General features: G+C 56.6%; 1 protein-coding gene across 15 annotated transcripts in view; it reads left to right on the top strand.

The window, feature by feature from the left end:
• The window catches only part of CEP250 (centrosomal protein 250), a 44,259-nt gene extending 30,374 nt beyond the window's left edge, over nt 1-13,885 (top strand). For all 15 annotated transcript variants that reach the window (XM_045805967.2, XM_045806034.2, XM_045806028.2 and 12 more), the window contains 11 exons: nt 434-572; nt 1,510-1,849; nt 2,489-2,610; nt 3,726-3,846; nt 4,880-5,001; nt 5,465-8,080; nt 10,521-10,595; nt 10,785-10,940; nt 11,403-11,504; nt 12,191-12,253; nt 13,343-13,885. In XM_045805967.2, the coding sequence (XP_045661923.2) occupies nt 434-572; nt 1,510-1,849; nt 2,489-2,610; nt 3,726-3,846; nt 4,880-5,001; nt 5,465-8,080; nt 10,521-10,595; nt 10,785-10,940; nt 11,403-11,504; nt 12,191-12,253; nt 13,343-13,606 (4,120 nt within the window). In that variant the 3' untranslated portion in view covers nt 13,607-13,885. The remainder of the gene's footprint in view (nt 1-433; nt 573-1,509; nt 1,850-2,488; nt 2,611-3,725; nt 3,847-4,879; nt 5,002-5,464; nt 8,081-10,520; nt 10,596-10,784; nt 10,941-11,402; nt 11,505-12,190; nt 12,254-13,342) is intronic.
• Nucleotides 13,886-14,682: the final 797 nt, after the last annotated feature.

Here is a 14,682-nt window from a genome sequence, read left to right as displayed (position 1 = left end):
TTGGAGTCGATTATATGTCATCATTGATTGGACGGGATGAAGGGAGAACTCTGTGATGTGGTCAAGGCTGCCAAGTGGGAGCACTGGGTGGGTAAGGGTGCCGTTCGCTGAGCTAGGGAGCACAGCAGGGGATGGCTGGGGGAAGGGGAGTGCAGAAGGGATGGGAAGAATTGGACACATTGAATTTGAGGTATTGCATAGGTATTTCTGGAATCTGCCAGAGAAGAAGAAACTGAAGCTGAAGGGAGGTATCACGTGCGTGAAGTACCTGGGAGCACTCAGTCGGTGCTCAATAAATGCTAGCTTCTATTGTTATGCTGTCATTGTTATCTTACTATTTCTCTCTTAAGCATTAATGCCGTGTTTCGCACAGTTAGAGGAGAAAGTAGTTCTTCATTCCCTGAATGACCTTAACCCTCTGGCCTCTCTTCAGCCTGACCCAGTCGCTGATGGAAAAGGAACAGAGGCTCCTTGTTTTACAAGAAGCGGACTCTGTTCGACAACAGGAGCTGAGCTCCCTGCACCAGGACCTGCAGGAGGCCCAGGGAGGGCAGAAAGAGCTCAGCACCCAGGTACTCCCCACGCCGCTGCTCGGCCCCGTTCCTCGGCAGAAGTGTGCTCCTGCTCCTGGAGTGAAGAAGCCATCCTTCTGGAAAGAGAACCGTGCTCTTGTTCCGTATTGCGGGGTGTGCTGGGACGTCAGCAGCCCTGGCAGGAGGGGCTAGTCAGAGCTGGGCGGGGCGGGGGCTTGGGAACCTGGCTCAGAGCTGAGAACGGCTCCTGTCAGGGGTCTGACAGCCCAGAACACGGTGCCCAGAGGGGTGGAGCTCACACGGGCCTGGCCACATCTAAGTGTGCTTGGTCAGCTTGGCAAGACACGGCAGCAGAACAGGTCATTACAAGACAACTACAGGACTGTCTGCTCACAGGAGGACCCCAGACCTTGGGCACAGAGGAGAGCCGGCACCAGGAGGGGAAGAGTGAGCCGGTCAGAGCTAGAAGGGAGACTAGGGCTGGGAAGCACTAGGTCCGTCATTAGCACTGGATTTGGCTCCCAGCGGTCCTGCTTCCAGGTTGCGTGAACATCCGTTTCTTCCTCCATAAGACAAGGATGATCGTTCGTAGCCACTGTAGGAACGTTTAAGGTGTCAGAACACAGCAGGCGTGCTATAAATGGTAGCCATTATTACTGTGATGGGTCTTCTGTAGGCTCAGTGTCAGGGTTTCGAGCAGAATTCTGATTGTAGCAGGGGGCTGGCATTGCTGCCGGGGGGACTAGGGCCACAGCCCATTTGCATCGCCTAGGCCCATGTGACAGGAGTCAGTAGGTGGGCATGCAGGTCAGATTGAGGGTAACACTCCTTCTAGAGCCCTCCTTACCCGCTGGAGAGCTGAGCCTCCCAGCCCTGATCGAGGTGAGCCCAGGGCTTGATCCAGGTGAGGCCGGGGAGGGTCTGATGAGAAGGTGTCCACTCCCTGCTTAGAGTGGCAACACTTCCTTCCTGGCAGGTGGAATTCCTGAAGCAGGAGGTGAAGGAGAAGGAGGCTGACTTTCTGGCTCAGGAAGCACAACTGTTGGAGGAGCTGGAGGCATCTCGAGTAACGGAGCAGCAGCTGCGAGCTTCCCTGCGGGCCCTGGAAGCCAAGGCAGCCCAAGCCCACCTCCGACTGCGCAGCACAGAGAACCAGCTGGCGGCACTGGCGGCAGAGCAGCAGCCCGGGCACCAGGCCCAGGCCCAGCTGGCCAGCCTCTGTTCTGTCCTGCAGCAGGCGTTGGGGCTCGCTTGTGAGAGCAGGCCTGAGCTGCGTGGCGGGGGAGACTCTGCTTCCCTCTGGGGCCCTGAACCAGGTAAGGTGGCCACCCAAGGACTCGGGCCTTTGGGCCAAAGCCAGGCCTAGCTCCCTGGGGGGAGAAGGAAGGGGCCTGCAGTCCCTTAGGCATAGGCAATATTGCATCAAAGCTAAGGCCACAGTCTCTGGAATTAATTCAATCCTTTCTGAACTTGATTTTTTTTTCTTAGAAAGAGAGAGTGTGCATGTACAAGCAGGAGAAGGGCAGAGAGAGAGGGAGGGAGAATCTTAAGCAGACTCCCCACTTAGCGTGGAGCCCAACATGGGGCTCAGTCTAACGACCCTGAGATCACGCCCTGAGCTGAAATCATGGGTCAAACGCTTAACCGACTATGCCACCCAGGCGCCCCATCTCTCAGGATTTTTCTGAGGAGTTAATGAGATTACAGAAGTAATATAGGTCACACAGTTCTTGGCATTTACTAAATGCCTAACAGATGACAGCTAGCATTATCTAGTGCCCTCCATAGCTCCTGGCACATCGGAACGCAGAAAGTTCATGATGAATGAACTGCTCAGAAGAGGTTCTTTGAGGAATGGAGGGATCCGTGGGAAGGCCAAGGCCATACCTGGGGAGGTTTGGCCGTTTCCTTTCATAGTGCAGCCAAGTGAGGAGGCGTTTTCCTCATTTTTTCAGACCAGAATGGAGCTAGTCTCCTTCTTGAGAAAGGGCCCCTCCTGACAGCCCTGTCATCTGAGGCGGTGGCATCTGCCCTCCAGAAGCTTCGTCAAGACCTGTGGAAGACTCAGCAGGCCCGGGTACGATGCTCTGCTCTCCTGTGAACTCTTCACTCCCTGGAAAAGGACTCATGAAGCAGTTTGAGCTGTTTTACTCCCAAGCTGGGATGAGTTCCATCCCTATCCTTTCCTACCTGGTCAAGCGTGAGCACAGCGTTTGGTTTCCTGGGCCTGGGTTTCACTTAGTCAGCTGGGGCAAGCCCTGCCCACCTCGGGGTTGTGAGGATTGAGTGAGGGAGGGATTTGAGTGGGCTCTGAACTAGAGAAGCCCACACAGATGAAAGATATTTTTTGTATCATTTTCTCTCAGCTATGATTTTTTTTTTAAAGATTTTATTTATTTATTTGACAGAGAGACAGCCAGCGAGAGAGGGAGCAGGGGGAGTGGGAGAGGGAGAAGCAGGTCCCAGCAGAGCAGGGAGCCCGATGCGGACAGACGCTTAACGACTGAGCCACCCAGGCACCCCTCAGCTATGAATTATTTATTCCTGGTGCCGATACCTCTAAGAACAACCCAACAATCAGGGACTGCTGAGATTTGAGGTTGCCATTTATAGGAACATTCCAGGCCTAAGACTGAACTAAATGTCCCACAATTTCCACCTGTCAGTGAACCTGAACCTATCATTCAATAAAAGTTGAACGCCACCTGTATGCCAGCCACTGTGAGCTGATGGTAAGGAAAGGAGAGAGACCAGACCTCCGCCATCGAGAAGGCTGAGGAAGGAAACTGCAGTCTAAAAGAAGGAGAACTGATAGAATTAGTCGGATCAGTAACAGATGCAAATGATAATAATAGGAGGAAGGGACAATTCATTCCTACTTGGGGAGAGTCACAGGGAAGGAAAAAGGGACCTTTGAGCTTTGAAGTAGGAGTTTGGGCAGAGGAGAGCTGACCCCGGGCTAAGACTCCAGCAAGGTGTGTTTCAAAAAGGCACATGGGTCAGATGGGGATTCTAGGCTCCAGGCAGTTGGAGCAGAGCCTGTCATGGCTCCAGGGAGCGACCTGGGAGTAGATCCTCGGGGGCAGACCCCACAGAAGCTGAGAGGAAGGTGGGGGGCACTTGGGTCTGGGGCTGGGATAGCTTTGTGGAAGATGAGGAGGTTGGAGTTTAGCCTCGCCCTTCCTTTCCCAGGACGACCTGAGGGAGCAGGGTCTGAAGCTGGAGCAGCGTCTCGCCGATGCAGAGGCCGAGAAAAGTCAGGTCTGCACAGAATTGCAGGATTTGCAGAGACAGCTCTCCCAGTACCAGGAAGGTGAGAAGCGTAAGGCAGGCAGGGAGATTTGGAGGGAAGAGCAAGGAGAGGCCAGAAGCCCAGAAGGGGCAGCCACTCTTCACTGCTCGTGCCCAACAGTGAGAAGCTACCTAGAGACCTCTCCAAAGGGGTGATGACCCCCATGAACTGTTCTTCTGCTTTGCCTGGCCTTTGAGGGCCATCCTGGAAGAAGGAATTCAGGGGGACAGAGTGGGTGAACCAAGAGAAGTTCCTGGCTAGGCTTCCCCTTTCTTTGAGGATTAAAAAACTGACAGCCTAGGGCCAGGACTGTGAGAACGTTATAAAATTCTGTGTCTTTTGTCATTTATCCACGTTACTTATTTTTGTCCTCTCCAGCTATGTCGTCAAAATTACTCACCTTTGACAGCAGAAGGATTATGGGCTTGTTTAAGAAATAGCAAAGTGGGGGGACCTGGGGAGAATGCCCCGCTGCCACAGCGAAGGGCGTGGGTGGTCACTACTTGGAAAAGAAAGGAGAGGGAGGGTCTTGGGGGCCAAGGCTCCGTAGTAGAAGAGAAGACGACAACTTGGGGAGGGGGTCTGGGTCTTGAAAGTATCCCAGAGGGCTCCCTGAGAGCCACATGCACAGAGCTGGGTTCTGGTGCATTTTGCAGAAATGGGGGCAGCCAAGGGGGCAGCACTGGTCTCTGGGAACCTCTGCAAACCATAGAATCAGAGACTAGAAAGGACCTCGAGCGACATCTAGCCCTCCCCCCAGTCTGGAATCCAGGGCTGGAGGTCTGTACGTGCTAGGGCAAGGCAGCGTTGGGAGGATAGTCAGGCAAGTGCTGGCGCCGGTCAGCCGCTGCAGACGTGAGTGTGGGAGCAGCAGGAGCCTAGACAGCCCGGAACAGCTGGCCGATGGGGCACATGCATGTGAAACTGGACGTAATTCTCTCCTTCCTGGCCTTCCCTTTTGATTCTGTTCCTCACCCTCCATCTGCCTCTCTGTCCCTCTTTTCTTCCACCCTCCACCCTGGGCCTCACTCCGCCACCTTCCCTCTTCCCAAAGAGAAATGCAAGTGGGAAGGAAAGCAGAAGTCGCTGGGATCTGAGCTGACAGAACTGCGTGAGACTCTGGCGACATTGCAGAGCCGTCTGCGGCAAGCAGACCTGCAGGGACTGGAGGCCCAGGTGAGGTGGCCCTGGTCTGGGGCAGGGGCTTTCTCCAGGAGAAGTCCTTGGGGGCCAGGCTGTAGCTCCAGACCCAGCTGGGCCTGTGGTCCTACCCCATCCATTGGTAGTGCCCCACGTCCTTCAGCAAGGGACTGTTTCCCCGGCTGTCTCCCTGTCCTTGAGGGCCGTGATGAAGGCCCTGGGGAGTTTTCCTGAAGGGAGGCAGAAAAGTCTGTCCCTTGCCCTGAAGGACCGGAGTGTGGGATGGCTCATTTGTTTCAGGCTTTCTCCTGTGGGCCTAGTGGAGCCCTGGCATGCGGTAGGGATGATCTTTTACTGGATCAGCATGAGGGGAAGGCACCAGTTCTCTTTGTCCCTTCTTGACGGGGCTGGGGCTGCGGAGTAAGGAGATGAAGGGCCTGCGCTGCGGTGATAGTATCTGGCAAGTGTAGCCTAAGTGGTTTTGCATCTTCTTTTCCAGAAGGAGCGAGAGCTCCTGCAGGCGGCCAAGGAGAACCTGACAGCGCAGGTGGAACATCTGCACGCATCTGTGGCGGAAGCCAGGGCTCAGGCCAGTGCCGCCGGGGCCCTGGAGGAGGACCTGAGAACCGCTCGCTCGGCCCTGAAACTCAAGAGCGAGGAAGCGGAGACTGAGCGTGAGCGAGCCCAGGCTCTGCAGGAGCAGGGTGAGCTGAAGGTGGCCCATGGGAAGTCTCTGCAGGAGAATTTAGCTATCCTGGCCCAGACCCTATCCGAAAGAGAGGGGGAGGTGGAAGCTCTGCGGGGAAATATCCAGGAACTGGAGAAACAACGGGAGATGCAGAAGGCTGCTTTGGAAGTGCTATCTCTGGACCTGAAGAAGAGGAACCAGGAGGTGGGTGCACAACAGGAACAGATCCAGGAGCTGGAGAAGTGCAGGTCCGTCTTAGAGCACCTGCCCCTGGCCGTCCAGGAGCGGGAGCAGAAGCTGGTCGTGCAGAGGGAGCAAATCAAAGAGCTCGAGAAGGATCGAGAGACCCAGAGGAGCATCTTGGAGCATCAGCTTCTCGAACTTGAGAAGAAGGCCCAAGTGATAGAGTCCCAGAAAGGACAGATTCAGGATCTGAAGAAGCAGCTGGTTACTCTGGAATGCTTGGCCCTGGAACTGGAGGAAAACCATCACCAGATGGAGTGCCAACAAAAGACCATCGAGGAGCTGGAGGGCCAGAGGGAAATGCAGAGGGTGGCCCTGACCCACCTGACACTGGACCTGGAGGAGAGGAGCCAGGAGCTGCAGGCCCAGAGCAGCCAGATCGACGAGCTGGAGAGCCACGGCACCCTTCTGGCCAGAGAGCTCCAGGACAAGGACCAGGAGCTGAAGTGCCAGCGAGAACAGATCGAGGAGCTGCAGAGGCAGAAGGAGTGTCTGGCTCAGGACCTGGAGAGGAGGGACCAGGACATGCTGCTCCAGAGGGAGAGGATTCGGGTCCTAGAAGACCAGAGGACACTGCAGACCAAGATCCTGGAGGAGGACCTGGGACAGATCAAGCTGTCGTTGAAGGAGCGAGGCCGGGAGCTGGCCTCCCAGAGGCCGCCGATGCAGGAGCGGGCGGAGGAGGGGAAGAGCCCGAGTAAAGCACAGCGCGGGAGCCTCGAGCACCTGAAGCTGATCCTGCGGGATAAGGAGAAGGAGGTGGAGTGCCAGCAGGAGCGCCTCCAAGAGCTGAGGGGGCACAAGGACCAGCTGGAGCAGCAGCTGCAGGGCCTGCACAGGAAGGTGGGGGAGACCAGCCTCCTCCTGAGTCAGCGAGAGCAGGAGCTGGTGGTCCTGCAGCGGCATCTGCAGGAAGCCAGGGAACGGGCAGAGCTGAAAGAGCGGTCGCTTCAGGGTCACCTGGAAGAGGCACAGAGAGCCCTGGCTCAGAGGGACCAGGAGCTCGAGGCCCTGCGGCATGAGCAGCAGCAGGCACGGGGGCAGGAGGAGACGACGAAGGAGAAGGCCAGCACACTGCAGAGCGCCTTGGAGCAGGCCCGCGCAGAGCTGCGGGAGCGCCAGGGAGAGCTCGAGGACCACAGGGAGCACATGCGAAGGCTCCAGGAGGAGCTGGCCATGGAGGGACAGCGCGGGCAGGCCCTGGAGGAGGTGTTGGGGGACCTCAGGGCTGAGTCGCGGGAGCAGGAGGAGGCTTTGCTGGCCCTCCAGCAACAGTGTGCCGAGCGGGCCCAAGAGCACGAGGCGGAGGTCAGGGGCCTGCGGGACCACCTGCTGCGGGCAGAGGCCATGCTCAAGGAACGGGACCAGGAGCTGGAGGCCCTGCAGGCGTCCGGCCAGTCCTCCCAGCGGCGGGAGGAGACTGCCCGGGACCGGGCCGAGGCTCTGCAGGAGGCCCTGAGCAAGGCTCAGGCCGCCCTGCAGGAGAAGGAGCAGCGGCTGCTGGGGCAGGCGGAATTGAGCCGCAGCCTGGAGGCCAGCACAGCCACCTTGCAGGCTGCCCTGGACTCCTGCCAGGCACAGGCCCGGCAGCTGGAGGAGGCCCTGCGGAGGCGAGAAGGCGAGATCCAGGACCGGGATCTCCGGCACCAGGAGGCCGTGCAGCAGCTCCATCGGGCACTGGCCCAGAGGGAAGAAGAGCTGAGCCATCAGAAGAGGCAGGGGCAGCTGCTAGAGCAGTCTCTGGCCCAGAGGGCCCGAGAAGATGCCAGCCCAGGGAAGCAGGGTCCGGGGTGGGAGAGAGAAGAGGAGGAGATACGGGGCCTTCGCGAAAGCCTAAGGGAGTTGCAGCTGACTCTAGCCCAAAAGGAAGAGGAGATCGTGGGGCTGAGAGAGGCCCAGCAAAGGAAGAATCTGGAGGACTCAACCCACAGCCACACAGCCTCCCCGGCGGAGGAGCCCTCTACGAAGTTTGAGGCTTTCGGGCCCCGGCTGCAGCAGGAGCTGGAGCGACTGCAGGCTGCGCTGAGACAGACGGAGGCCAGGGAGATCGAGTGGAGGGAGAAGGCCCAGGACTTGGCGCTGTCTCTGGCCCAGAGCAAGGCCAGCGTTAGCAGTCTGCAGGAGGTAGCCATGTTCCTACAGGCCTCCGTTCTGGAGCGGGACTCAGAACAGCAGAGGCTGCAGGTGAGTTACTCCGCAGGTAGTAACGGCCGGGGTTGCAGAGCCTGTCTGGCTGAGCGCAGGGGCTGCCCGCCGCCCTGGGCTTGTGACAGCTCAGGGTGTGAGAGGGTGGAAAGAGGCGGAAGCCAGGGTATTGTGCTAATCCAGGGGTTAGGGAGAGAATAAGACAGCCACAGTTCCTGCCCTCGTAGAGCTTACAGTCTAGCGGGTAAGCAATTAGAATGCAGTGTCTGGTTCTCATTAGAGCCTCGTCAGGGAAGTTCAGTGTGCTCTGAGCACACAGAGGGCACCCAGCCAGCCTTTCCTAGTGGTAAGTCCTGGAAGGCTTCCCAGTAAAAGCAGGGTTTAAGATTAGATCTGAAGGGGCCAGTAAGGAATTAGCCAAGCACAGGTCAGGGAAGAGCTTTCTGGGGAAGAGGAAAGAGGAAGGAGAGCATGGATCGTCTGTCCAGGGACTTCGGGCTGAATGGAACACAGAGGGGCAATTGGCAACAGATGACAAGGCAGCAGGGGTCCCATCGTTCAGGGCTTCTGAGTCGTATCCAGGACCTCGGTGACCAATGGGACCTGGATGAAGTGTTTGGGGCAGTGGGGGAGGGTGACACATTCAATGCAACAGTAGATCTGGGGAGACCAACAAGGAGGCGGTCATCAAAGTCCCGGGACAGATGGTGACCTAAGACGGTAAGGGTGCATGGTGACACGGGGTGGGCCTAGAAGCTCACAGGACTTCTGGCAGTTGACTGGCTAAGAGACAGCGGCATGAAGAAAGGGCAGAAGGAAATCAAACCCCTGGGTTTCTGCTCAAAGGCAGGTTTCGGGAATGCTGTGGAATGGCAGTGGAGTGAGGTGCCTGTGGGAACTACAGGGGGCAAGGTCCAGGGGGCAGGTCTGTAAAGGGATCTGAACTTGAAGGATGAGGCTAGGGGATAGACTTGGGGTCCTCAGCAGTTAAGGATAAGTGCACTCCTCTAGGCGGAATATCGAGTGAGAAGGGAAGTGGACCTTGTGTAGCATTCAACCTCAAGGTCAGGGGCCATGTCTTAGTCCCCTTTGCTTCCCCAGCACTGGGCACAAGGCCTGCACAGAGTAGGTAGTCAGGAAAGCAAGGTTGACTGTTGGCCATCGAGAGGCATTGTCTCTTGCCAAGAAGAACCCAGCCCATTTTTCCTGGAAAATTGACTCCACACCGTGGGACTTAACTAGGGTTGAGCCCCAGAGAACTCCCCGCCCCCCCATCATCTGAGACAGACAGTGCTGCAGGGACTTACCTTCTGGGAGCAAAATGCAGAAAAGGGAATCCATGTGTGAACTTTGGAGTCAAGTCCCTGGGTTTGCAATACTGTCCTAGAGTTTATGGGCTGTGTGACCCTAGGTAAGTGCCTTCACTTCTCTGACTCTTAGTTTTCTCTTCAATAAAATAGGGAATGACAAGACCAGCCCCGTAGGGCCATCTTGAGTATGAAATGAGATAATACATATGAAGTGAATAAGAAGGAAGCATTCTATAAGTAGAATTCCTTTCCTATTTCTCGGCTCATCCTTAGAGGCACAGAAAAAGTAAGGTCCATGGCAGGGTAGGGGGGTTGCTGAGCAGTACTGTGGCTCGGGTCAGGGTCCCTCTGCACTCCCCCCAAACGCTCAAGAATATCTTTCAGATGCAGCCCTCCATCACAGTGCTGTCATTTTTTATTTTAAGCATTTTCCATGCCATACACTGTTACTCTTGCTTCCTTCCACAACAACCCTGAGAAATAGTTTATAGTTCAGAGAGGCCGAGTAACTTGTCCAAGGTTGCACGGCCAGTCATTGGCAGAACTAGATGTAGGGAGTCTGACTCTAGAATGCAGCCTGTTGACTGCTGAGCGCTTCCTGTCTCCCAGACAACCGAAACCCATGTACAATCACTTCCTCTTATCGGTCTCTTTTCTTAACCATTACCATTTATAAGACATACGGCACCTAGAAAAAAACTAGTGCTGGGGTCCCCACTTATCGGGAGGGATTTAACCCCAGAGGCTTCATCTATGCTTCATGGAGCATGTGGTTGTTTTACAAATGAGGAAATTAGGTTTTGGAGAGAGCTCATATCTTGACCCAGGTCATATCACCAGTAAGTGGTGACAGAATGCCCAGCCCTGTGTGACCCCAGAGTCCACGCTCTTTCTACAACACCTCAGCGCTCCAGGTTGCTTAGCTTACAGAAGAGCTCGAACAAGCCAGGTTCTAGTCCTAGCCCACCATGTGTCTCTGCATAGACCCCTCTCCGCTTCTTTGCTTTGTCCACCTGTAAAGATTCTGCACTAGAATAGCTCAGAGGCTCCAGGAAAGTAAGACTCTAACCTGATGAGAAAATTAACTGGTCTTTATGAGGATGGAAGGTAGCGTGGGGCTGGGCATGAGGTTGCCATGGTGTGATTTGTGCCACACCTTGATATCCCAGGATGAGTTGGAGCTCACCAGGCAGGCTCTGGAGAAGGAGCGGTTCGGCAGAGCAGAACGGGGGCCCAGAGAAGAGGTAGGTGCACAGCTGGAAGAGGTGAGCTGGGGGCCTGGTGGGAACCGATGGCCAGGAGGACGCCCCTTTCCAGGGACTTGTTCCCCTCCTTTGGGAATTGGGTCCCCGAAGCTCAGACCTGCCAGAATCGGTCCCTTTGCCTTCGGTCTAAGGGGCTGGCCAGGTGAGAGTCCCGGGTCTGTCCTACAGGTGTCAGGAGCCGAGGCTGAGCCGAGTCTCGGAATGGAGGAGAAGCAGCTGTGGGGACGAAGGCTGGAGCATCTCCAGGAAGCAGTGGCGCAGCTGGAGATCGACCGGAGCAGACTCCAGCGCCACAACATGCAGCTGCGGGCCACCTTGGAGCAGGTGCGTCCTTTCTCCGGTCCTCAGCTCCCTCGTCAGGTCTCCAGTGCACAGGCATCTCGGCTTCGCATGTAGCCCCCAGAGCAGAGTGGTAAACTGTAGCCCAGGGGCCACATCCAGTCTGCTGCCTGCTGCTGAAAAGCAGTGTTATAGTGGAGTTGAATAGTTGTGCCAGAGACCTAATGGCCTGCAAAGCCCAAAATACTGCAGAAAGCATTTGCTAAGCCTGCTCAGAAAGCCTGAGAGGCAGTCCCCACCTCTTCCGCCCCAGCAGCACCTCTGTGCTCTCAGGGCTGCCCTGGCCCACGCCCTCCTCATCCCAGGAGTTTAGCTTCTCATGGTTGCTGTCTCCCACTCACACCTACACCCGCAGTCACGCCCACACCAGCCTCCTCTTGCGAAAGGCAGTTCTGCTCTAGCCCCAGAGCCAAGCCTCGCCCTGACTTCTCACCTGCATCTCGGCAGGTGGAGCGAGAGCGCAGGAAGCTGAAGAGGGACTCCATGCGCGCATCAAGGACAGGTGTCCCGGAGGCCAGGGAAGCCACAGCTTCGTCCCCCACACAACAGGTTTGCCTCTTTTTCTTGACTGCAGCCTCCAGAGAGCCCAAATCCGACCACCAGAAACAGCCCCCTGCAGTGCCTATCCCAGGCTACCCTCGCAGGAGGAGACAGCCATGTGAGCTGATCCAGGGGCCCCTCCTGGCGGGCTTCTGCACATCTCAGTCTGTCCCTGACCCAGGAATGAGGCCCATCCTCAGTGGGTGGGGATGGAGTCACGGCTCGCAGCCCTACCTTCTCAGGAGCTCAGAAAGCCTCCCCTGATGTGTAACCTACCTGCTTCCAGACCAGGGCCTCAGGCTTATCCAGGAGTGGGGCTCCTCAGGCTTCTGGTCGGAATCCCTGGCAAATGGGTGTCGGGTGGTGCTTGCCAGCCCCTGATGTGCCTACAAGCCTGATAGCAGCTTTGTGGGTCTCTCAGATCTCCTCCCTTGTAGTGTTGAATTTACGAGATTAGAGTCCATGGTATTTCCTGGGACTAGACTCCCTTTTTGGGGTAAGGAATTGGGGGAAGACTGCCCAAACTAGCACTCTTCTAGCTGACTTATGCATGGTACCCCAGGGAGTCCAGTCTGGGTTCTGGCCCATAGCCCTTGCCTTGGCCCCCAGGATTGGGATGAGCTGGCTAAAGATGCCTGTAGAACCCCCAAGGTGGGAAGACCTATTCCAATAGGAATGGCATTTGTCTTCCATAGGATGGAAGGGGAGGACAGAAGGGCTCCTCAGATGCCAAGCACATCGCTGAACTGCAGAAAGAGGTATGTTCTGGAAGAATCGGCTTTCTAAGTCCCCTTTCCCTCCCTTGCAGTCAGGCAACAAGGCGTTAGTGTCTGCTGTGTGCTTCACCCTTTGTGCCCCTCCAGCAGGGAGATGGGAGATAGTTCCTCCCTCAGAGAACTTCAGTCTGTGTGGGAGGCAAGAAGAGCCCAGGCCCAACTCAACCTCCCACCTGCTTAGGGTAGGAGTGGGGAAGAAAGCATGCTCCAGACCCCAGACCGCCAGGTTCCTACTGAGAAAGGAAAAGGAGAAGGAAGAGGGTCTAGGGGCAGACAGAAGATTCCAGGGGGACAGACGAAAGCAGACACAAGCATCCTGGCCTCCTCCGCCGTCACATGCACCCATGCAGGCAGGGCCGTTGCCAGCACACCAGGCAGAGTAGCCTGGCACCAGCACCAGGATCCATACCTCAGAGCTCAGCTCAAGCCGCCACGCCCAAGGAAGCCAGGACAAGTGGCTTCTTGCCTCGTGCGCCAAACCTGAAGGTTCATCCTGTCTCTCAATGCCCGAGAGTAATAAGAACTGTGCAATCTGTATTTCTGAGCCTGTTTCAGAAGCTGATAGTCACTACTGGCAGACCCTGACTCCACAGCTAGACTCGGCTATTAATTGGAGTGAGACAGGGCCGGACTAGGGTGAGGCAACGGAAGCACACAGGGTGAGAATCTAAGGAGACGCTCGCTGGCAACCTGGAGTTCCTCCTCAAATTTACACCCCAGGAGCCCCTCTGCCCCACCCCAGTCCTGGCCCTGCCCTGAGCTCCTGGGAGTCGCCGCGTCCTCACCTGATCCCTCCATAAAGCAGATGAGTAGTTCTGTCGTTGCTGTTGTTTCTAAGGTCCCTGTTTGAGTCTCCTATGCAGCCAGGGTTGAGAATCACTGGATTTCCCATGACTCCCAAGGGTCCTCGCCCCAAACACCCTAGAGCCTGATCCTGAGATCTGTGCATGGTAATTGATTCGAATGCTGTCTCTCAAGAGCCCCAGGAGCAGAGCAGGAGGACTTGGGGCAGCTTCAAGGCCCTTAATTACTCTCTCTCTTGGTTTTCCTGCCCCCCCCCCCCGCCACCAGGTGGCCCTGCTGCGAGCCCAGCTGGCCTTGGAGCGGAAGCAGAGGCAGGACTACATCGCTCGCTCGGTGCAGACCAGCCGTGAGCTAGCGGGCCTGCACCACAGCCTCTCGCACTCACTGCTGGCCGTGGCCCAGACCCCTGAGGCCACCGTCCTGGAAGCCGAGACCCGCAAGCTGGACGAGTCCCTGACTCAAAGTCTGACATCCCCGGGGCCAATCCTGCTGTGCCCCAGCCCCAGCACTACCCAAGCCATCTCCAGGTAGCAGCCACAGCCAGGGCAGGATCCAGGCCAGCCTGGGACTCCACAGACGGACAGAGGGCTGTCATGGCCCAGGAAGAGGGAAGGAAACCTACAGGGCTGGGGGAAGGCCCCGGCTCACGTGGGAATGAGGCAAGTCACAGCTGCGCGTAGCCCCCAGAGTCACCTAGAGGAGTTCCGTTCTAGCTGGGGGGCGTGTGCTGCCTCTTGTCTCGAATGTGTTATCCCAGCACCTCACCGAATCCTTCTCCTCCCCGCCGACAATAAACCCCGCGTCTCTCCATTTGTTGTCTGCTGCTGTCTCCACTTGTGTTACCGGCGGTGGCAGCACAGCAGGGCTTCTGTGAAGGAAGCATTTGCTGAAGATTCCTGTCAGGTGGCATGAATTTGTTGGCTGCCTGCATTCTGACAGAGAAGGCTTATGGCAGATGCAACAAGTCAAAGCCCCTGTCCGCAGGGAGCTTGAGCCCGGTTGGCAAGAACTCATCGATGAGTCACAGACAGTTCTCTGTGCTCACTAGAAGTGCGTAGAAATTCTGGGGACCGGGGCACCTCGGTGGCTCAGTACATTGAGCGTCTGCCTTTGGCTCGCGTCGTGATCCCAGGGTTCTGGAATCGGGCCCACATTGGGCTCCCTGCTCAGCGGGGAGTCTGCTTCTCTTTCTCCCTCTGCCTGCCGCTCCCTCTGCTTGTGCTCTCTCTCAATAAATAAGTAAAATAATCTTTAAAAAAAAAAAAAATTCCGGGGACCGAGGCAGGAAGGCATGAGCTGGCCCTTGAAGGATGGAGGAATCGGGCGGGATTGCTGAGCCTGCTGGTGAGATCCGTCGGCCTGTGGCAGAGCGGGCTATACCAGGGCTGAGGTCGGATGGGGAGTGAGGGAGATTATAGAGGGCCTTAGAATCTGGATTTGAGCTCATGGATAATAAGGAGAACCATCATATGTTCTTGACTTAAAACAAGTTCTGGGGCTTCAGAAACACTGAGTTGACCTTTGGCTGGTCAGTCTCTGGAGTTCAGACACTGCATCTGGCCTCATTTCCCTTCTGCTCTGGGTGAATGCCCTTGGCGTCCCTTCCT

This window comes from Ursus americanus, chromosome 22 (assembly GCF_024610735.1).
Source record: "Ursus americanus isolate L20-20 chromosome 22, mUrsAme1.1.p, whole genome shotgun sequence".
NCBI lineage: Eukaryota > Metazoa > Chordata > Mammalia > Carnivora > Ursidae > Ursus > Ursus americanus.
This window is presented reverse-complemented; position numbering and strand designations above follow the sequence as displayed.